This window comes from Pagrus major, chromosome 22, assembly GCF_040436345.1.
Source record: "Pagrus major chromosome 22, Pma_NU_1.0".
Lineage (NCBI taxonomy): Eukaryota > Metazoa > Chordata > Actinopteri > Spariformes > Sparidae > Pagrus > Pagrus major.
In genome coordinates, this window is record NC_133236.1 from 21,924,664 (window position 1) to 21,949,642 (window position 24,979).

The following is a 24,979-nucleotide window of genomic DNA, read 5'->3' on the forward strand; positions in this document are numbered from 1 at the left end:
CACCCATAACTTCTTATCCTATGAGAAGATCTGCAGCATTTTTTAGCCTCTATATAAAACAAAAAAAATCCACATTCATCCATATCACACGTGCACACAGGCCCACATGTGGTTAATCTTAGGACCGAAATTTGTTTCAGATCTGTTTTCTAAAGCCATACACCTACTTACACACCCACAGACATGTATATCAACTCACAACAGGTATGAGTCAAAGCAGAAGCCTATCCTGCAATAAAACAACCAATCTATCTTAAAGCTCAGCTATGTGTTGCACCTTTTATGGGTTGTCTTTTGCGAGTATCGCCATTCTGTGGCTCCCCTCATTTAAAAGACCAGCTTGAAAAGTTTATATTAATCTGCTGTGATTGCGTGACCTTCAACGTGTCACTGGGCCGGATGCAAACTGGGCATTTTTTATATGTGCAGTGGGATGAATTTGTGACCGTGTAGGTGTGTGATGAAAACATCTGCTGGAATCTTGACGTTTCGTGCAAAATAAACTACAAGTAGGGCCGGGTGATTTGGCCTGAAAATGACATTGCTATTTTTAGGCAGACATGTGCCTCAGGTCATTTGGTCCAATTCTCAAACAAGTTACAAGTCATGTTTTTCTTGGGCAAGTTAAGTCGCAGGTTGTGTGGAGTTAATCGCGATCTTAGTTAAAGCAAATCAAATCTTAAGACAAGATACTTCTTACCTGCAGTATCAGGTTAGGTGTTAATACCTGTCTAATAATGATCCAATTGATCTAACCTGTTAAAACATATGACAATTAGTTAATTTGTAGAATAGTTATTGATTTTGAGCAAAATAATGTAATCAAACAAAAAGCAAATAACATTATCAAAGCTTATTTATTTCAATTTCTTCTTCAATCAAAAAAAAAATCCCTCCCCATCACTTTCAAACAATGAACTACTGACAGACTAAAAAAACAAACAAACTAGAATGGCACAGAGTAGAGTGCATACCTCCACTAAGGCCCAACAGTCCCCTTTAATTCATTCAAGCCTATAATCCAAGAGTCAATTAAAACGTATTTAAATCCACTAGATCCAGATTTTTATTGTGATCGGCATCAAATTGTTCTCACTCATAGCCACAAGCCACCTAAATACACCAGATTTTCTTCATCCAGATCCATGCATTATTCCCTGACAAATTAACAAAAATGTCGAAAAAACCCACCAATCTCGCAATGTTAAATAGAGTGAGAAAGAATTCCCGGATCCAAACCAAAAGTAAATGGGGTCCATTCTGGGCTGAGACCCATCCTCCGTCCAAGTTTCGTAGAAGTCCGTTCAGTAGTTTTTTTGTAATCCTGCTTACAAACCAACAGCAACAAACTATTCAACCAACCAGCCAACCAACAAATGGACACGGGTGAAAAAATAACCTAAGGAAACTAAACTGAAACCATAAAATGAACACAGACAAGTCATACAAGTCATCATGTGTCAACAAGTCGAGTCGAGTCCCAAGTTAGTATCTGTCAAGTCAAGCTATAAGTCATCAAATTAGATATCTCCTCAAAGGTGCTTCATAAATGCTAGGATTGGGCGACAAAAACATTTTTGACCAAATTCCTCAATATCATTATTACAACAATATAGGTAAAGGCATGTTTTAGAAGTCTAAAAAAATGCAGCCTTTTAAAAAAAACAACACTTAGGCCACCTCATGAAATAATAATATCCTAAATCTAAGAGGATATTGTGTCAGATAATGATAAGGATATAAAATTGGCATATGTCCCAGCCCTAACTACAAGCAATTAAAAACAATCTTGCTTAAGCTTTTCACACTTTTCCATGGCTTCAGGATTTTCCCGCTATGCATCTTCTACCATTTCAGTGGTTCAGGCTCTGTGTGTGCTTTTTAAGGTTGAGAGAGGGCTGCACTGAGTTTGGGAGGAGAAGTCTTCAATATCTCAACCAAAGTGATGTAAGTTATAGTTTCAGATCATCTTTTACAGGTACATATTTCTGCCTGTGTTGTTTTTCCTCGTCAAAATGATGACCAGACAGGCTGAAACAGCTCCTGTGACTCAAATTACCCCAGGGTCAGGGTGAGTTGAGCTGCTGCGTGTGGGAGGAGATGCTTTTTATGAAGAATTTAAAACCATAATCCTTCATTTTGGAGAGTCTACTGTAACTTTAGCAGGGTGCAATACTGGCACACACTGACCTCAGTCATCTGGTTCTGTTAATTACAGCAGTAACACAGCCCAGACAACACAGGCAAGAGAAAGTGTTTAGCTGATGGCCAGTCTTTAGATATAATTAACAATTAACGTTTAATTTTGTTTCGTTTGAAAATGAAAGGAGAAAAAAAATGCAATATGTCCATGCCAAATGACTCATTTCACACTTGGAAAACATTTTAATAAACTCAGGGAGTCCCAAAACAACGTTGGTTTGGCTGGTTGGTCTTGTCAACACATCCAAAGTGATGCTGCATAAAAAGGTATAATTTGAGGTGAAAGTGGGGGGAAGGGAAGAGGAAAAGCCTGATGAATAAAACAAAAATATGAAAAAAAAAAAAAAAGGAGGAAGAGAAGAGGATAAAAGCGAGCGAGAAGGAGGAGAAGAAGTGAGAGTAGCTTCCTGTCCTTTTCCCCCCGGGCTGAGTAGGAGCAGATCAGCCTCAGGTTAGACTTGCTCAGGGGTTTTGTGAATGAAATGGACGCTTTGGCACCGTGCCCGTGCATTACACAGCTAGGTTTTCTACTGTCTTGCTTCCCATCCCTCCTCCGCTGCCCTCTCTCCCTCCTATTCATCAGGAGACTTCCCAGACTGCAACATGTTGGAGTCCAGTTACCATCACTTAGCAACTCCCAGGAGTCATCGGCTCTCTCTGATGCTCTCTCGCTCTTTCTCTCTCGCTCTCTCCTGCTGTCTCTTCGTCTCGAGTCAAATAAGCTTTAAATTATTGTTAAAATACAGTGTTGTTGAAGCCCGTATGGCCTGTTCAGTAATGTGTATTTGTAAATTTTACACTGTAAAACTAAAGCTTTGCTGTTTATATAATGTTTACATATAATTAAGAACTGTGCATAGTTTCAAAGGCTAAGTTCACCCAGAAAATTTTAATTAAGTCATTATCTACCCACCCACTCACTCTCGCTAAGCAGATACAGTGGAAATTTTAGCGTAGGGTAGATAATAACTGAATTTTAACTTTTGGGTGAACTTGTCCTTTAATCACAATGCGTTACATGAGGTATTGTGAGTTTTTTTGCTGGATCAGAAAATAAAGAAATATATCCAGCATCTTAACTTTTCAGGGGCTGTGAAAATAAAAAAAAATCAATTCCATCCTAGATGTATCTTTTCCACTCTGACCATTACTTACTGCTTCTCCTCATTCACTTACTCAGCCCACATTTACAGGCAAACACACACTCTTTCTCTCTCACACACAACCTCATTTAAACTCTCATCCAAACAACCACAGACCCTCTCTTCTTTCCGCTTATCTCTGTCTCCGTCCACCCGCTGAACTTAAAGTGCTCTGTCGCGGTAATGGCCAACATGTGTTTCCCCATGTCACATGACATGTGGAACAAATCCTACTGGAGAGAAACGTGGCTCCGTTCAGGTGTACAAGAGTATCACTATGTCAGCGAGTGTTGTTGTCATAACCGAATAAACGTAATGGTCTTTGTCATCACTTAAAACTAATTAAAAACAAGGTACAGCCTTGAAATCCTCAGTTATGGTTGACTACTAGCAATATAACATGTTAAACATCAGTTTTGCACTAGCAACAGTAAATGACAAAGCTAATCACAGAACACATTTAAATTAACTTAACCTGAGAGCTTAATGAACCTAATAAATGACTTTGTGAAGCTACAGGATGCTGTTTCCTTATCTTAGCTTAAAGCCTGTTAGACTGACTCTTCTTAAGATAAAAACCTCTGAAACTCACATATCATCACATTATAATGTGTTTGTTAACTCTTATACAAGAGACTTTGCTGCTTTTCCTTTTCTTATATGATAATCAAGTGAATATCTTTGTATTCTGGACTGATTGTTGAACCAAACAAGACATTACCGTGGGCGTAATCGGTTAATCCAAAGAATGATCACAGATTAATCAACGAAAAAGCACAGAAAAGACCCTTGGATAAATTCCTGTGCCAGGTTCTTGGCAACTCATACAGAGGAGCAATAGAAAGCATCCTGAATAGAAACATCACAAACTGGTATGGTTTGTGCATGGCCCAGGACAGGAAAGCTCTGAAGTGGGTGATTAAAACTGCCCAGAACATCACTGAAACCCATCTACAGAGCATCAGTGATATCGGTGAGGCGAGATGTCTTTAAAGAGCCCAAATAATACTAAAAGACAACATCCACCCCAGCCACAGTCTGTTCATTGTGCTGCCGCCTGGCAAAAGATACAGAAGTATCCCCTGCCGTACCACCAGACTATGGAGCAGCTTTTATTCCCACGTTGAGGGACTACTTAACTAATTCTCAGCGCTCTGGTATAAAAAATGTTTTCCTTGTGTAGCATGAAGGGGACTATACCGTTATTATATTATTATACATTATTACATATGTTTTTTTTTTGTTTTTAACAGAAATTGTGCAATCTAGCAAGTATCTGTCAATGCCGGACTCTTTGTTTTCTCCTTGAAAATATCAGTGGACTCTGGTCGATAAGTCATCTACATGACGTCTACATCAACAAACCACAGAAGCAGACAAAAACAAACAACACTGCTGTTGGGTAGAATAATGAATATAAAGCAGTGCAAGTCATATCCATTTCTTAAACCTCTTAGATTCAGGGTTCAGGCTGAGGTGACTCTAGGTTTGGTGTATTAATTATTTTTAATTGAATCTTGCCAATAAAGGACTTTGAGCCAAACATCATAGAGTACAAGTGACTGTCAGTGTGAAGGTCTTTCAATTACCTGAGCTTCAAACTCAGCCACAACTCACAGTCCAGCCTGTTTTATGTTAAAAATATATATATAAGATTTGTACCTGTCAGACTGTGTATTTTTGACATCCCATACCCCATTTTCTTTAAACTATTCCATGAAACCACACTCATCCCTCCTGTCATGCTGTCAATACATCACATACACTACTCTATTCTCACTGATACAGTATGTATCTTATCACACATCACAGCCCTTCCCTTTCCAACCTGAGGCACAGACACCGTGCTACAGCTGCTATCATACGCACACACACTCCTGCTATTGATACGACAAGTAGAACTGCATGAGGTAGGGTTTCGTCTGCTCAAACAGCCTGATGAAGTCTCCTCAGAGGGGGGCAGACACCTAGATCTGGTGTCTGGAGTGGGGGGGGGGGTTTGTGCTGTCAGCATCCGATTTTACCTGCATAGATTCATGGAAGAAAGGAAGAGTTCCCAGGACACCTCAATCGATCTGGCCCCATCCCCCACATCTCCTTTCCCTTCTATCTCCCATCTAACCCTCCCCCAGCCCACCAAGGTAAAGCAGGAGAGTCTGCACATGTGCGTCGTGTCTGCTACTCACTGTGCGTACTTGTATGTTTGTGCGTGTGCTTTATAAAGAGCCGGAAAAGCTGACGCCGTGAATCCAGGCGGCTGTCTCAGGGGATTTATATCACATTGTGTTAGCCGGTGTTTGGGTGATGGGAGGAAGCTGTTTATGGGGCTGAAAACGCTGGAATGGGCAGGGGAGATATTTCTTTTCACCACAGCTTTGTGTGCATGTGTGTGTGTTCCTGAAGGAAACTATGATGACTCCTAATTTTTTTTCCCCTCATTGTCAGTAACTGTATCTCTCTCAGTCTGCTGTGCAGCCCGACTGCACTACCGCCTGTCTGTGACCTTAAAGTACCCCTGCATAGCCAAAGTACCTCTGGATTAGTTGTTACGGTGGCCACTTAATGTGCTCTCCCCGCCTCTGTCTGCCTCTCTCTCTTCCTCTGTCCTCCCTGCGCCCGCCACGCTGATGTTTTGATCTGTCACAACAGGTTTTGCTCGGCGGGCCTGTCAGTGACGAGCAGTTGGGGGCGCACACATATGCTTTGTGTCATTGGATCCCCTCAGGTTAGCATGGGGCTCGGGGCTTTCCCATGTGATGCTGTGAAGCCCGGTGTAAAGATGTGATTGTGTGTGTGTGTATAGCCAGCCACATATGTGTGTGTCAGGTTTTGCGCTTGAGAGGAAAGAGACGTACATGCAAAAGTGTTTTTAGTGTCTTTATGTGTAATGCATCGGTTATATTCATGACATGCTTTGGGAAGTAATGTGCTGAAGCCTGATATGGTTGCATATGTACACATTTCATATCTGTGTGTGTGTGTGTGTGTGTGTGTGTGTGTGTGTGTGTGTGTGTGTGTGACAGAGAGGAAGAAAGACAAAGGGAATGTGCACTGATACTGTCGTGTAAGAGTGAAAATTTGATAAGCTTATGTTGAAATTGATCCTGTAGTCTGTGCGTTTCTCTGAGTGTGTGTGTGTGTGTGTCGCTGTACGCCTCAGTAGCAGCAGCAGTGTCACTTATGATGGATGAGGTGACATATACTGCATGTCAATAATGAACTAGCTGGCTTTCCTCTCACACGTTCACCCCTTCCTCTTAAAGAGAGGCCCCTATCTTTCAAATTAGCAACGTTATGTGACTGATCTTCCTTTCCAGTCGGCGCTCCTGTGAAAATGGGGCATTTTGGAGTCTGCTGTGTGTGGGAGCTTCTCTGCATTTTCCCGGGGGTATATTCCCTAAAGAGGCAGATTAATATATCAATGGATGACTTGATCATAGTCAAACATACACATGTGAGCGTGTGTGTGTGTGCCGTGCGTGTACTTGCGAGTGAGAGCGTGTGCACAGTTTCTACGGAGCCGCCTCCTTTATTTGCATGTCTGGAGCGAACATCTATCATCATCATCAAGGCGCTGCAAAACAGTGAGGCAGGCAGGCACCGCCGACGCTCTCGGGAGAGAGACTGAACACACTTTCAAACCTTTACCGCAGCGATATCAAACGTTTCCTAAATGCCTCCACCTCGGGGCAAAGGCACACTACGAACACGCATGAGCATGCACAAATGCAAACAGACAACCTCTGCTTTATATCATCTTTCTTATTTTATGCTCTTGCTGACTGATAGTTGTATTTTCCCATCATTCACCCTGTCGCAAGCAAAACCCTGTCATAAAGACGAGGTATAAGAAACACCTGAGAGAGCATCCTCCAGTGCTGAATAATCATCATTTAAAAGACACCACATCCTCATTAAAAAAACACTCCCTCCCTTCATCCACAGCATATTTTTTTTTTGAAAGCTGATGGCCAGAGTGGCTCGATCCATTTTCGGGGAGCCAGAGGGGATTTGCTGGGCAGCATTAAAGAGAGGAGGGGAACGCTGGAATGGTACAGCCTGATAGATAGAGGAGCAAGAGACAGTGTGTGTGAGCGGAATAGTAAAAAGAGCCCCCGAGACGAGGGGGGGGGGTGCGCATGGTGGGAGGAAGGGAGCGAGAGCGAAGGAGGGAGGAGTATGGTGGAGTGGAGGCACAGAGCCAGAAAATTGCATTGCGTGCTCGGTGATTAGTTTACCTCCTGGGTCTCATTCTCTCTCACTCCCCCTCCTCTCACTCTCCTCTCACTCCCCAGGTTCTTTTCTACCTCTCGTTGCTTTTCCTTGTGTCTTTGTCTTGCCACTTTTGCTGCCTCTCGCCTCCTTCCACTTCCTCTGTCACTACATCACACTGTCACTTCTCTCTATTCTCCCCTGCTCTCCTCCACTTTCTTGGCGGTTATCTCCACTGCCTCTCTCCTCTCTATCTCTGTCTCACACATCCCCCCCTCCCTTCCTCCCCCATCCTCCTCTTCCTCCTTGTGTGCTGACTTGGCTCTCGCCTCCGTTCTTGTGTTATCTTCCGGGGCTTGAAAAATGCATAATGCCACCTAACCTGCAAGCGAGCCCATCAAACCTTGACAAAAAAAACTAAAACAAAAACGAGGTGATTATGTATTTTTGGTTATGTGATGGTTAAAAACTCACAGGCACAAAGGAGATTTACACGGAGAACTTTCAATCAGTCACTAAGTCAGGGAAGCATTTTTAACACCATAAGCCAGCCCCTGCTAATTATAGTCTTAAGAGCAATAAACATGAGCTTCAAGTGTCTCGCACAGTACAACAGAAGTGCTGACACTGAATGGAAGCCAGCCTCCACACGGTCCTTTTTGGTTTGGTGCTCTTTGAAAAGCAAGTGGGTCAAGCCTTTTCTTCTTAATCCGTACATAATCTGGCCCTCCTCCTCCTCTGGTTGAAGAGCAGCCACAAAAACAGTGCAGGAGGGGCGGGGAGACGGAGAGTGACAGAGAGACAGACAGACTCAGGAAAGGGGGAGAGAAAGAGGATTTCACTTCAGGCTGGCAGGGTATTTCTCTTTAAGGTAGCAGAAGGCCACACGGTAACAAATTGCTGTTACTGTAATAACTGTCTATCCTCATATTTAAGCTCATTCTGTCCTTTTTTTTCAGCAGCAGACGAAATTATATATGTTTTTGTGTATGTGTGTGTGCCTCAGGTAAGATTTTCTACCGAACATTTGACATGAAGAGCTGTGAGACCAGCAGTAATGTGTGTTTGAGAAGGTAATTCAGAAAAATGTCCGCGACTGACACTTTAACCTTTGAAAAAACACAAACAACAAATCAAAAAGCTAAAGCCAGCCATGTCCTCAAAAAAAACAAAAAACCCTCAAATCAAAGAGAATTAATATGGAGAGTGGAGCCTATCCCAGCATGCAGTGGGTGAGGAGACGGTTTAAATAGCTCATTTCATATCTGGAAACATTACCATTTTTTTCTAAATGTTCTGGCACTGAAACAATTAGTCAATTTATCTTCAAATACTTTGATAAGCACTGAATCAATTAGTAGGTCAATTTTCAAGCAGAGTGAGAAAAATTCTCTAGTTCCGGCTCCTCAGTTGTGAGGATTCGCTGCTTTACATTGTCTAATGTGATATTAAACTGGATGTCTTTGAGTTTTAGGCCGACTGTCAGACATCTGAAGATATCACCCTGGGCTTCGTGAAATCTGATGTGATCTCTGACACTTGTAGAACAAAAGATTAATTGAATTGTCAAAAGAATATTCAGCAGATTCATCGATAATGAAAATAAATCTGTGGATTCAGTTAATCTGCAGTTTTGCAAGAATCTTTCAGCACTAGACTTTTGTTGTCTCACTGAAGTTAGAAGATTAAAAAACGTGAGGAGCATCTGGTCGATAAATGACCACAGTATACACCACTACTTGAGAATGGAGCATGGATACCCGACCCGCGCTCCGGGCCAGGTTCGGACAAAAACTTAGTAATGATGTCGGTTACAATCAGTGTTTCCCACACATAGACTTTGGTATATTAACTTCCACTCAAGTGTTTCTGGTGATCCAGTTTAGCATTTTATACTTTTTTTTTTTTTTTTTTTATCTGTCCCAGAGAACGACGCCATATGCAATCGATTAACTAGCGGTATACATTATAAGTGCACCTGGTAGCTCAGTTGGTAGAGCGTGTGCCCCACGTACAGAGGCTGTGTCCTCACTGCAGCGGCCCTGGGTTCAAGTCTGACCTGTGGCGCTTTGCTGCATGTCATGCCGTTTCCTGTCATATCTCAAGCTGTCCTATCAAATAAAGCCATAAAAAGGCCCAGAAAATACTTTTAAAAATAAATAAGTGCACCTGGTTGTTGCTGTGTCATTCGGTGCATGCTGGTTTTGTTCGGTTACATAACTGACAACAAGCTTCCACCACATGCGGCTCACCTGCTGTTATGACAGCGGGAGTTGCGGTTGAAAAAATCCTAAATGCGAGGTGTTTTTTTTTCGGGTGTCTTTATAAAACAAACTGCTGACGCAGAGAGCAGATTACGTTGCAGGGAGAGAGTTTCATTCTCAGGTCGTCAAATACCGACGGACCAGACTCGGTTGGGTTCAGACAGAAGAATCTACTTGAGAAACCACAGAAGGCAAAAACAAACAAATACCACTGCTGGATGGAATTATGAACTCAAAAAACAAAACAAAAAAAACAATGTAAACATTGTTGTTTAGGGGAGAAGTTTCTCTTGAATGTCAGAATGTTTGTTGGGAAACGTTACAAGTCAGATCTACTTCTTAAACCTTAAACCTCTCAGTTTTGGAGTTCACGCGAAGGTGATTGCAGGTTGGGTGTATACTTTCAGTCTCTGTGTAATCTCCATTTGATTGCTGGTCAGAGCCACATTATGTAGCTTTAATTTTAACTGTTGAATCCAATCAATCATTTCATTAAGCCTCCCCTTCATTTGATTAGCCATCTGGATATTGGATAGTGCAGCCATATCGCTGTTGATAGCTGCTAATGCCCGGCTGAAGTGATCAATAGCATTCTCCGTCTGAAAGGCAAAGCAACATCCCCTCTCTTTAGCACTGATACAGAATCTGCACCTCCTTATCCGTATCATGCTTCAGTCCATTATTGGAGAATGACCCCAAATTATCTTAGATCAGCCTGAATCTCTGGCTGTCGTCCATCTGAAGGCAGACGGGCCTTGATCATGTGGTGTGTGATGTCCACTTCCCTTTCTCTTACCCTATCTATTCCTTTATTCTTCCCCATCCACGACTATCTTTTCTCCCATTATCTTTTCTACCTTCTTCCCTCTTCTTTCCCCTCGCAAATGTCACGTGATCCCAGCACAATGAGTTGGGGTACCTGAGGACCGTTGCTAATGGTAACAAATGACTGGCTTTGCTGTGAGGAAAAGGGAAAGAGTATAGCAGAGGAGAGGAGAGAAGAGCTGCTGTACATGTTGGGAGTCATGTTTGTGCCCTGTGCACAGATGGAGAGAGGGAGGAGGAAGCTTTTTGACACTGCAACATATGTGAAACAATATCTGTTTCTATATATCTGCACTTTTTAAGAATTACGCTTATTCACTTTCATAAAGAGTTACATAAAAAAGAGCTACACCCAGGGAACCATCAGCTTAGCTTAGTTTATCTAAGCATAAAGACTGGACTGTTTCTAGGCTTGAGCGGAGGATGCCTGGTGTTGTCATGACAGTGAAGCCAAGTTACCTCCAGACGGTCACTGCTTGCAGTCGAGTAATAGCCTAGTCCAGCACATCTGCAATCACAAGAAAAAAAGAACTTCATTTGCTGGCACAATGGTTGTGAGAATGTCAGCTCGATGCAGATTGGGTTAGGCTACCTGAGCTCGAGCTGGTGACGTTAGCTAGATGCCAACAAGCAAAACGTCAGTTTATTAAGCTAAAATCCATTTGTGACTTTTAATTTCATGTATTGAATCTTCTACGCAGTTGATATATCCCTTAATAAGGCCAGTTTTTGGTACTCAGGCACATTCATCGAAATAATATAGAGGAAACATGTTCCAGATTGCCGGTCCAATAGTTGCCAAAAGCTACACGAACAGGTTTAGTGCTATATCACACAAAAGAATGGCGTAGGGATGACCGCCGATGATACTACGTTTTGTTCAGCAAGATAATCTTCACAGATGAACACCATTTTCATGATTTTCGTAGTGTAAATTAAATCTCCAGAAGTAAAAAGCTAATGTTCGGCTATAAACAGACTACATTGGGGTTGCATGACTTAAACATGACCACCGCTAAGAGTCTTCCTACACAATTACTGTACACGTTTTCTATAAATTGATCAATGTATAAGTTGTAAAGTTAGAGTTGGAATAATGTGCAACTGAAGTCAGCCTGTAAAGACGGATTAGCGAGTAGATGAGTCTCCGTGTTTGCTGTGATGACGTTTAATGTCCCCGACAACTTCTGTAGTCTCATTTAGCCACTTGTTAGCAATCGTAACCGCTTAGACACGTAAGCGCTTTATAATTCAATTGTGGGACATTTAATGACGTATTTTATGTCTTAGAGCAAAACGTAAAAATCTTAAGCCTGTAGTAACCCCAGACCTTATTTGAGGCATTTACCTGAAAACCAATTAAAAAAAACTCATAGACTTTGAGACGAGGGAACCAGATGTGCAAAAACTAAAGCTAACTAATTTCTGGACTCTATATAGAGCAAAATAAGAGAAGCACCCAAACTAACTACTAACTTATTATTCCTCAATGGTTAACCCACTGGTAGACTTGTAGTCAAATGATTTAAATATCCCAAATAAGCTACGCTACTTTTATTAGGCTGCATATTTGCATTAAAGAGTGAAATCACACTGTGTGATACAAACAAAACAGTGTATATCTTGTTGTAAATGAGCTTAAGCTGTTGCATTGATCCTAAAAATGTTTTATAATTAGTATCTGTTCACAAAGATGGCTAATTGCTATATATTTGTTGACACTTTTTGTAAGTAGCTAAATATAATTCATCCATCATTAATTTAATTGTTTGCGCCTGTGCTTTTCCTACTGTAACATGCCAAAATGTTTCCTGTGAAAAAGGACTATTATTTCTTGAAGATTTCCCATGAAGCACCAAACTCCAGTAAAGTAGACATTAACTGGTAAGACTCTCACTGGTGTTTGTGACCTTTGAATTAACACATACATCTTCCCTTCTAACAGACCGCATGAAATGATGTATATGTACAAAGTGTTATAATTACAGTGATAATATTTAGTCATGATGCCAGAGGTGGTTAACCAGTACACACTCCAGGAACTGACAGGGTGGAGCAGAGTTGACACAGCGTCTCTCATCTCGGCTTGCCGCACCCCATCGCTTTCAGCTTGCATCATGTCAACCCAGTCTCCATTCAACATTTCAGCAGCTCTCGTTGTAGGAATCGCCCAAAGGCACTGGTCACAGATCGTTGTGTGTTTGTATGTGAGTGTATCTGACTCGCCTGTGGGACTCTGATCTCAATTCAGTCAGCCTTTCATCCATGGCTTTCCACCGCCATAAGGAGGATAAAGCTGTATCTAATGTAGGATCAGTGGTACACTTTTAAAGGGGAAGCCCATTGAGCCACAAAGTGTTTTTGGAAAGTGTCAAAATCCCTAGTAATGATGTACATTTTTACACTTTTTCAACATATATTTTCTATTCCTCTTCCACGGAGGCTAAGATGCTGAGTTGAAGAGATGTGTGCTATAACAGTTTCCTTTGGCACTGTACAAATTGGCGAATGATAAATAACACAACACTGACATCACTGTTAAGCTCCCGCCGGAGCTGTGATACTTCCATTCGCTGTAAAGGGCGAAAGGATGGCAGATTTGTGAGAAGGCCTTCTGAAGTGTCCTTGAGCAAGAGACTGAATCCCTGCCAGTTTTTCTCGAGCTGACCCATGCTGTTGACCTCACTATGGCTGAGTGAAAAGAGGAGACTTTCTCCTTTGAAACTCAGTGTCATGAGAAATATTAGCCATTCGCACAAAGAGATCTTAAGGTAATGCCAGGAAACGGGAAACTCTGCCCCTTACATACTTTGATAGAAAGCCAAAATAGTGATGCCTTTTATAATGGCTGTACAGGAGCATGAATGAGAACATTATGCGTATCTTTTCGGTACTAAATGAGCATGATTGCAACTAATTCTGGTAATTTGGACTAAAGGAAGGAGACCTTAAACTTAGTAGTAAAAAGTCCACACCAACAGAAACACCTCTCTCCCAGAGAAAATACTGCTCCTGAAACGCCTCATCAGTAGTCCCGCCTTTAATTCTGTGACTTTGTGACATCACACTACCTTTAAAAAGTGACTGATGTAGTCATGTGAAGAATGAAAACTTGTAGTACTTGAGAGAAGTTTAAAAAAAAGTTGAAAATTGTTTTGTTTTGTTTTTTCACGCTGTATAGAGTCAATACAACAATGGAAAACAGGAATAAATAAAATATCCATCACAATTTCCTACTGCCTAAAATCATAAAATCACTTGTTTTGTCCATCAACAGTCCAAAATCCCCCAAAATGCTATTCACTACAATGTAAATTCTCAAACATTTGGTATTTTGGCTTGAAAAATGAATAAATTTGCTATTACAGTAGTTGCACATACATTTTCTGTCATCAAGTAATTAATAAATTACGAATTGCCGCAAGCTCTAATATGCAGATATATTGAGTTTGTAGTAATATTTTTTTCCAACAGAATCTAAGAATTTTTTTGCAACTCCTCAGGTTTTTAGTCCTCACAACAATTATGACTCCTGTGGTGCAGTGACTGTGTACTGTCATGTCAGCATCTAGTTTTAAAACAATGTTCTTCTGCAACATAAAGAGGCATTCGTGATGGATATAATTGCTGATGTGATCTAACTGGGTAATGAGGAATGAGACCTGAAGCTAAATAAAAAGCACCAAGTACCAAACATGTACAGGAAGAGAGGAAACAGACCTGCTGTAACTGCTACCCCCATTCTCCCCACACACTTTTGACCATTTTCGTTGGGAAAAATACAAAAAAAATGTCCTCACACAGAAACTGAATTCTGTCTTGGTAGCGAGACAGGGTGTGAAAAAGAGGGAAAGACACAGAGGAGTAAAGATACCCCTGATAAAAAGTGGAATTTTAAATCTCCCTGATAAAGGAGGTTCAGACCTCATTGAGAGTCGATGTGCAGCCCCTCGGAGTGACTCAGGGTGTGACTCATTGCAGCTGGCATTGCCTCCACCTTACACACACACACACACACACACACAGTTTCATAAACCCTCAGGCCATGTGTATGTTATGTGTCCCCCATGCTCACTGTTCTGGCAGCTTCTACCTGTTAACAGACGACACATAAGCTCTGCTTCATGCTGCTGTAATAGTACTTGTGATCTTCTTATGAATCAGCTTATGACGAGATATGAAGGCAGTCTGAGCTGCTGAGCCTTCCCACGAGCATGACTTCGGAGACAGATGCTGTTAAACTTGGCAAGGTGTGTGTGTGTGTGTGTGATCCCTCTAACCACCCACTCGAGGGATTAGTGTAAGGGTGGCTGGATGACTCATCGGTCAATGACTTTTGAGGAGAGGGAGGGAACAACATGGCCAAGTCGTCCGCATGGTGTGTGTGTTTATCATCCTACCTGTCCGTCACTGCAGCTCATGCTCAGATCTCAGAATGTCTACTCATGCAAACCTTGTCATTACTTTCATGCGTGTATCTGATGTCTCCCTTTCGGTTGGTCAATTTCACATGCTGGCAAAGCTTGCATTTCTGAAGATGGCGTGTTTGTGATTGTGCAGGGGGGGGTTAATAGTCGCCTGTGTCTCGACAGCAACGGCAGACGGCTGAGCTTGGAACACGACCCCGGCACAGCGTCGAGCTGTTAGGCCATGCGTACGCTGCTTAACGAGCCATGAGCGATTGCTATGATCTTGCCACAAATAATTCATGAGGAGCCCTGTAGAGGAGCTATGGAGCTAAAAGGGAAGAGGGGGGGGGGGGGGGGGGGGAGGAGAGCATCAAGGAGTGGACCATAGCCTGAGTGGAGTGAGGGCGGGAGGTGAGGGGAGGGGAGGGGAGGGAGACAGGGAGAGATCCGTCTGACAAATGTGTCTGGAATAGAAAGGAAATCCCCCATTACCTACAGCGCTGACAAGCATGTGTGTGCGTGCACGTGTGTGTGTGTGTGTGTGTATTTGCGTGTGCTTATTTTTAGAGAGCCATTTGTGTTACTACATCTGAAAAAGGCACTGTGGGAGTGTTAGCAGTGTGCATCACAATCGCGGGATGTGTGTGAGATTCTTGTGAAGGCATGCGCTATTTGTGTGTGTGTGTGTGTGTCTGTGTGTGTGTGTGTGTACTGGAGACGTGATGGAGTGAGTTCAGATTTTTCTGACAGCCGCGAAGCCCAAAGTGTTCAACTGTACAAGTATTTTTTGTTTGTTGCTGAAACCAAGGGACTATGAACTAACAGAGTGAATTATTAGAGAGGAACGGGTGTGATGTGAATGTGTACAGCAAGAACTCTCATTGAGCTTTTTCGTGCTCGGATATCGGAGCTGAAGTTTGAATTATTGCACGTACAGTCAGCCGTCATTTTGAAAATTGAATAAAAGGTGATAGTATTAAAGCTAGGCAAAATAGAGCTGAGCACCACTGTTGAAGCCAAAAGCGAGGCAAATACCTTGTCATGTCTTCCATTTGGATGACATTTCATGAGCCACATTACTTGTGTTGCTTTTAGAAAAGCGTTTTTGTTGGTTTGTCCGCCAATTCAGTCCAGACTGAACGCCTATTGGACGGATCGTGAAGTTTCCTGGAAAGAATTAGATTGCCTATTCATAACCTGTGTAGGTAAATTGGAATGAACCTGAAAAAACTCAATATAACGCTCAGTAAATAGATGATTTCACGTTTATTATTGAACATTTTCATTCACCACATATTGCAGGCGAGAAAGTTGACTTTTTTTGCATGTTCAGCTGGACTCAGCTGTGCCCTGACTAAAAGAATCTGAGTTACACTAGCAATTAATTTGAACTAATTAATTGCTAGTGTAACCTTTGAACATTGATCCTTTTTCCTATAATTAGGGCCAAATTAGTTTCCAAAAAACAATTACGTTTACCACATTTTTGTTTTCTAGTGAAATGTCTCACTATTGGATGGATTGCCATGAAGTCAATAAATCCCATCAACCTTGGTGATTCTCTGATTTTTCATCTAATGCAAGTGTTTTACTTGTACTAGGAAATATCTCAACATCTTCTTGATGAATTAGTGCAACATTTTGTACGGACCTTCATGGTACCCAGATGATATATCCTAATGATTTTGGTGATCCAATGATTTTTACTTTAGTGGCACCATGGTGTTGAAATCGGTGGTTTTGAGTTATTGTCTCGAAAAATGTTGGATCGATTGAATCGAAGGTGCATTAAGCAATCCTGAAGAAATAAAGTAAGTGGTTCGACCCAACCAAAAGCATTGGTATTTGCAGACCTTCGAATGAGACTCAACAATGGACTGTCTTACATGTTGCCCCTTTAACATTTTTTAATCTAGCTCCAAGATGTTAATTTGTCCAATGTGTTTTATGATGATGTATTCATGTTTTTTATTTTTTTATTTTATGTGATCAACGCTGTTTGTGTCCTGTGTGAAACAAAAAGTGAAAGTTGACTAATTATTTTAACCCAAACTATCATCTTTTCCGAACCTATCCAAGTAGTTTTATAACCTAAACCAACCAAAACAATCAAGTAGTTTTGTTGCCAAAACTTAAACAAGTAGTTGTATTACCTAAACCTAACCAAGTAGTTCTGTTGCCTAAACTTCAACAATAAGCCCTATTACCTAAACCTAACCAAGTAGTTTTAATACCTAAACCTAACCAAGTAGTTTTGTTACCTAAACCTAACCAAGTACTTTTTCAATTTATATCACCTGACTTCCTTAAGGCTTTCCTTTAGGCAAGAAACATCTCATATAACCACTCAAACGATCTTACGAGGAAGACTACCACAATTACTAACACAATTATTGAAAAACAAAGTGCACTCAGACCACTGGCTGAGACAGTCACGATGCTCGCCAAAGCGGGCACTTCTATGTCCTGCTATGTCGATCGTGGTAAACTATCATGTTTTTAGTGAGACCAAACAAATATTAGCATGCTGACATGCTTAAATAAGATGGTTTGCATGGTAAACACCGGACCTGCTTAACATCAGCATTTCAGCTTTGTCATTGCAAGCACTGTAGCATGCTGCCATCAGCATTTAGTTCAAAGCACCGCTGTGCCCGAGCACAGCCTCACAGAGCTGCTAGCATGGCTGTAGACTCGTGTTTTTTCAAAGCGAGACAGCTATGGAGGCCATGAAGATTACTGTTTCTGACGGAGGCACTACAGACCAGTGAGACATAACAGTGGAACACACAGACTAATAGAAATTGGGGGATGGAGACAAAGGGCCTGTGTAGGTCTCTGTGGCATGTCATTAGTGAGGGAGAGGGGTTGACTTGTTCCATCTGACATTTACCAGTCCAACGGAAAATGTCACGGAATGCCAGCCTTTACCTCTGGATATAATGATGCTTCTTACAGCCTGGAGCCATTGATCCCCCAAAACTTTTTGTCCATTTTCTAACCCCTCTCTTGTTCCCCCTGTCCACTGTCCCGAGAAAGACCACCATCCCTGTGCTCCTGAATTTCCCTGCCCAGCCAGACCTTTTTTTGATTACTCAATGCATTAGCAGCCTTGGAGGTAGAGGTGCCAGAGGGACACACTAGTGGGGATATTTTGTGCATCTCATGTTCAAGTAAAGCACAGGTAATGACCCCTTCTGCAACAGAAATATATTTATCTATATACATACATGTGATAGATTAACATTCTAGTTTTTCTTTATTTTTGTCAGTTAAACAGTGTTGACAATATTGTCACCTTGTAATTACACTGATATGAAGAGTTGACACAGGCTTATGTTTGAAATTAGTATCATCTTCAAACACAAGATGTCAGAAAATGCAGAAAAATGTCAATTAGTGTAGCCCAAAGTTCAAGATATATGAGAAATAATATAAAATAAGAGTGCACTTTTGATGTATTATTGAGTATATCACTTTATATTCTCTATATATTGACAAATATACCAGTTATTGCCCTTTTCATATATTGTAAAAACATTTTTTTCCATATATAATCCAAAAAAATATTATCTAGTAGGCTAATCTATATATCTATATCTATATCTATCTATATATATATATATATATACAATGCTCCAATTAAAGCAAGCCTATAACCAGATCAACCGCTAACTGCTGCTAACTGTAGCTGGCGTTAGTGTAAGCTTGTAATTAAGTGTGCAGCTAGAGGTTGTATTAGCTGGCTCTGCCCGGACTGGGAGCTCAGAGCACTGGTTGTTATATATACTTGAAGCAAATTAAAATATATTGGCAAGTATTGTCAAATATATGTGTACTCACTTTTCAGTATATGTCAATATATGCACATTCCATAAGGGACTGTATATGTGTACTCATATTACTGTTGTACTGTACAATTTGTCAGCCACATCTTTGTATGAGCTTTCTTCTTCATGTCTCTGAGAGCTACTGTAACACAACTGCTGAAGTGTACCAACTCCCTCAGCTCGTTCCTCAAGTCTTCACACTAATATTGTAGCTACAGTTGGTGCGTGCCGACGTTTTTGTTCCATTGTTTCATTTCATCAGCTCCTTTCCCAGCTTTTAGAAACTCGAGCTGTCTTTCCAGGTTAGCTAATTGACTGTCTGACTGACAGACTAGACCACGTAGAGGTTTGCTAACTTTGTCAGAAAAAGAAAAAGGAAGCAGAGGGAGCTTTGTTGTGGGCAGAAAACAAAAGACCAATCCAATTTCGTTTCCTCATTTGTGCTTAGATGTGACCTATTTCCTCGAGAATGTCACTTTAGATCTGTTTTGTGATCTCTCACCAGAGCATGCTTATTTACTTGGCCATTAAATAATTAATTTGTGATCACAAGCTGCAAAAAATAGCAACCTCAAATCAATTTTCTTAAGATCAGAGCGAATGTGCCACATCAAAATAATGTCTAAACATTTTCTCATGGCTGCAATTATATTGGGATCCCAGGGAAACAGAGCGCACGTCGAGATCATTAATTATTCTGTGAGCACAAGTGAACAAAAAGTGAGAAACAGGCCTTCCACATGTACCAGATGTATTTCCTGTTCCCATGACCACATTTAAGTGGAGCTCTGGTACGTTGTTGAGAGCTGTATTGTATGTATGTAGAATAGGAAGTGCTTAAATCTTAGCCAAAACAATAACCACAAGCAATCAGACCCTACTAGACGAAGCATTCTTTACAGCGCGTCGTTCACAACCTCATTTCAAATTAAACAGTAATCTCTTCCCCAATAGCTAATGCAGAAGCCAATTATGTTGAAAACCACTCGTACACACTTGTGCTGCAGTGAATTTGTGTCTCACTTTTAAGAACTGAATTTAGATCCATGGCCTCTCAATTTGTTTCGGGGAGTGCTACTGTCTAGTCTATTTCTGTCCTTGCTACACTATTGTCCTCGGTTGACTGCCTTCACATCAAGTGCTGGATTTATTTGGCCACTGTGCCAGCTCAGGCAGATAGGCCCTGCAGCTACCACCCAATATGCAATGGCTGAAGTCGCTGTTAAGATAACTATAAACCAGTATAACTGTCATATTGAGGTGCAGAGATTGTTTTCTCTTGGGTTAACATGTGTGAAGAGCTGAAGTTGTTTACAGGTTGGAGAGGATAAAAGCACACCATATTGCTGTTTTCCTTCTATTTGTTGTCTTGATTTTCTTTTGCTGGATGGAGGGATTGATGTTTGTAACGCTGCAGTTTCAAGCGTGTCTTGTGATGTCCCTGTCCAAAGCTCGGATCGGCTACATGCTGTCCCCTCATCGTTGTTTACCCGTCGTCTTCTTGCACACGTTAATTGGCAGCTCCGACGGCAGCGTTCCATTTTGAAATCCATACCCAAAGAAGATTATGATCTTAATTAGTTATATCACAGCCCTGAGCATATTACATTTTTGCTCAGCAGTACACAAAAAGACTTGCGATGTTTTGTCCCTTAAAAAAACACAGGAGCGGGATTGCAACAGGAGAACTGATTCAATTAGCTGCATTACCTACCATCTCCCTGGCTTCACCAGAGTCACTTTATGAAACCCAGTCAGTCATGGGAATAGCCAGTATAGTGCTGTATGTGGGGCGCTCAGGAGAATGATAACTGCCGAGCTCACTATGTGCCTCCTATTGTAGGATGATTGTAAGACTTTCTGCCCTCTAATTGAATGAAGAAGGGTGTAGTTGTCAATAGTAGTTGTCTGTCAATAGTTGTCAACTACTGAAATGATTGCCAACTCTTTTGACAATCAGGTCATTGGTTTCAGTCATTTTTGGAGAAAAAAAGTCACATTTTCAAATATTTTCTGGTTTCTTTACTTCTCTATAACAGTTAACTAAATATTGTTAGGTTGTAGACAAAACAAGACATTCAAAGACGTCATCTTGGGCTTTAGGCAACACTAATGGACATTTCCCAACATTTAATAGACCAAACAACTAATCACTGATCACTGAAAATCACTGATTAATCGACAATTAAAGTAGTCATTTGTTACGGCCCTAGTTATGTCACTACATCTAGTTTTATCATGACATATTCTTGCTTTTATGGTGACTAGAGTTGTGTGCGTTGTGTTTTGACGATATTCTTGGAGGGGATCTCCGCTTATTCTGGCAAAACTGGTGAATAATAAAAATCCTCTGGTCCTTCATGCCTACGCAAACAGAAACTGAGCCTCATACGTTCCATATATCAACTCTGGGGGCCTAACATGTCTGGTTATAACTATTTACACACATTTTGTGTAATTATAATAATACACATCACAAATGTGTATTTAGCTCTGTTAGACATATTACTGCTGTATAATTGACCTTGTTACATGTTCACAGGTTTGTGTGGCAATCAAAATCCACACATTTCTGTCAAATCCAATAAGCAATTAGTCCATTAAAGACAACTCAATTCATGTTTAACGTCTGAAAAGTCCCTGACTAATTCTGATAAACTCCTCATGAGTGCAGAATGATGTTGAATGTTTCACTGTGTGCTAAAAAGTGTAGCTAAGTATGCCCTCTAGTGTTCTCAACCGTGTGCAGGTGTACTGAACACTGAATTTCTCTCAGTGGCAAGCATGCAATATTGATGTCATCGAGTGTTCTTGTGTAAAAATACAGTGAAATATGTATTATTAACGGGATGTCAATCATCTCTCTCTCTCTCTCTCTCTCTCTCTCTGCAGGTACATCCGTACAATGTATCTCGGTATACAAAGTCACCGGCAGAAGGAGAACCAGAGGCGCTTCTACTGGGCCATGATGTACGAGTATGCCGATGTCAACATGCTGCGACTGCTGGAGACCTTCTTAGAAAGCGCCCCTCAGCTGGTGCTGCAGCTCTGCATCATGATCCAGAGCAACAAGGCTGAGTGGCTGCAGTGTAAGAGGCTCCATACGGCACTATACGAGTTTATCTTGCAAGATATCCCTCATCTCTGTATTTTCTGCATTACGCTGTACGTCATACTGTGGTTAGTGCATGATGCTGAGACGCTTCCATATTTTCCACCTGACAAGTCCACTTTCTGTGAGCTTCACATATCACTTTATTTACAGTGTGCAATATTCTCCACCACTGTATCCAATTTCCAACATTCATCACTCTTGTTATTGAAAGCTCTTTTACAATTCCAGTTTCCTCATGCAATACAGCTCCCCGAGGAGGGCAATTCAATCATAACAAGTGATACCCCTTCCCTGTCTGGGTGTCTATAGGAATGCCATCAATACATTTGCTGAGAGGCACCATGCTGCTGCTCTGCAGATAATCCTCCATCATTTTTCATGCAGCAGGTTACGGCTCTGACATATCTGCTGTCTCTACTGTTATAAAGTCTAAAGGACAGTGGATTGGTGCACTAAATGTTGCTGTGTTGACTGGATGACCTATGATGATATTGGTAATAATATGCCTTTCAAAAATGTGATAGATGGCTGTGGCTGAAATGAAATGTACTGTATACAGTAAGTGGACTGACAGCCAAGTCGAGATAAAACCATTATTCTTCATGCCCAAGAATGAAACTGGATTTTTCTTTCAATTTGTGACATTTTTAAGAACCATCTCACAGCATCTCCACAGTGTCAGCCTCTTTCATTCTTGCCATTCGTTATCTTTCTCTGCTTTTACTCTTCCTCTCTGTCTACATTCACAGGTGTTTCTGCCCTGTCCTCCCTCTTGTCCCTGGCCTGGGTGCTAGCATCTTACCACAAACTCCTGCGTGATTCACGTGACGACCAGAAGAGTATGAGTTACCGAGGTGCTCTGGTGCATCTGTTCTGGCGCCTTTTTACCATCTCCTCACGGGTGCTCTCCCTTGCCCTATTTGCCTCTGTTTTCCACATCTACTTTGGCATTTTTGTGGTGCTCCATTGGTGTGCCATGGCTTTCTGGGTCATCCATGGCGGCACCGACTTCTGCATGTCCAAGTGGGAGGAGGTACTCTTCAACATGGTGGTGGGCGTGGTCTACGTCTTCTGTTGGTTCAATGTACGTGAGGGCCGGACGCGGTACAGAATGGTGGCCTATTACACAGTAGTACTGTTAGAGAACGCCATCCTCAGCTCCCTTTGGTATGCGTACCGTGACCCAGCCACCACTGACGCCTATGCCTCTTTTGCCCTCTGTGGCGTCTTCCTGTGCTTTGCCTCAGGTGTGGCCTGTATGGTTCTCTACTACGGGGTCCTGCACCCCATGGGCCCCCGGCTGAGGGTGCTGGCAAGCTCCTGCTGTGCTGAGCTGCTGTGGGGCCTTCCCTTACCCCCCGAGGCTGAGCCCATGGCTCCCACTCCAGGCCCCCGTGGCTCTCAAGCCACACCCACAAGGGGTCTGGCAGGGGAGTATGTGGAGTCGGATGAAACAGCCACAGACACCTGCCTTCCGGTTTTCCAGGTGAGGTCCACAGAGCCTGTGGATGCTGCTGGCAGGCCCATCCGGCCTGAGGGTCCTCTCATCAAGATAGACATGCCCAGAAAACGGTACCCGGCCTGGGATGCACACTTTGTGGATCGGCGCCTGCGCAGGACCATAAACGTGCTGCAGTACGTTAGCCCTAATGCGGTGGGCATCAGGTATAGGGACGGTCCGCTTCTTTATGAACTCCTGCAGTACGAGTCCTCCCTCTGAAGGAATCTTCTCCTCAGCTCTGTCACCTCCTCTATCACACAACAATGCACATGCCTTTCCTTTTCTTTCATTCTGCTCTTCTTCCTCTCCAGATATGATCTCTGTCCATCTGACACTTGGCTCTCTCCTTCTCTCTTCTCTGATCATTCAGTTGTTCTGCAGGAGATGTGTGTTTTGTCCACTTGAAATCTGTCAAGACAGTCTAAACACACAGTCATGATTTATTTTTGGAAAAAACATACAGTACAGAGAGAAAATTATAAACCTATGTGATATATACAGAAGTCTCATATAAATCCCTCTACATTGATAGAGGAGGGTTCTGTATGAGTGTGTAGATAACATATGAATGTTTCATTATGAAATGTGTTTAATGCATTATACTGTATTGGTGATTCAACCTGTGAATACTTGTGAAGGGCATATTGTATGTCCCTGTGATATGGGACTGGTGCAAAGCCTGATGGGAATGATGGAGGAGAGTCTCAGAGGAGGCAGGTCTTTGCACGGCCCAACATTTACTGCCATTCTTTATGTAAATTATTGAAATGTACGATAATGTTTACCAAGTCTTTAGCCCATGAATTCAAAAGCACTGACATTTCTAACATGATGCCATTGCAGAGAGGACACAATCAAAGATGTGCCCTTTCTGTAATTAATGTAATTCAAAATGGATTTTCCCTCTGTGAGCTTACGTGGCTCAAGTGTATCCTGGCTGTCCTATTTTTGTTCAAAATCCTAAATCGTAATCGCATCATGTATGGAAGAAAAAAGAAGCACACTGACCTTCAATCAGTTCCACCCACACATTCAATTTTTACAGTGCAGACCGCCCTCCAGTGGAGGCAAGCTGTAACAGCACGCCTTACTCGGTTGTTTCTGCCTGTAGTTGTGACAGCACAAAATAATAAGATAAAAACACAATGAAAAGAATGTAGAATGAAGTTGAAATGAGCACAACGTTTTCTAAATTGATGGGTAGAAAATCATAGTAAAAAAAAACATTCCAAAGACTTTTTTTAAAGATTGTAGGTGTTTAGTAAAGGGTAGAAGGGGACTTTTTTTGAAGTGCAAAGACAGCCTTCAAGGAATCCTCCACCATTCCCTTCTGAATACCAGAAAGTACTCCCTTATCAAACCACCCTCTTTTGTTTTCTTATCAACTAATGTTTTAGGTTGATTAATATATGCTTATTGGGTGCAAAGACTTGTAATAAGTTCTTGAGAAAAAAGATGACACATCTGAGAAGATATTTC

General features: G+C 41.7%; 1 protein-coding gene across 1 annotated transcript in view; it reads left to right on the plus strand.

The window, feature by feature from the left end:
• The window catches only part of xkr6b (XK, Kell blood group complex subunit-related family, member 6b), a 55,909-nt gene extending 32,190 nt beyond the window's left edge, over positions 1 to 23,719 (plus strand). Inside the window, exons 2-3 of the mRNA XM_073492250.1 lie at positions 21,777 to 21,973; positions 22,749 to 23,719. Of these exons, the coding sequence (XP_073348351.1) occupies positions 21,777 to 21,973; positions 22,749 to 23,719 (1,168 nt within the window). The remainder of the gene's footprint in view (positions 1 to 21,776; positions 21,974 to 22,748) is intronic.
• The last annotated feature ends 1,260 nt before the right edge of the window (positions 23,720 to 24,979 follow it).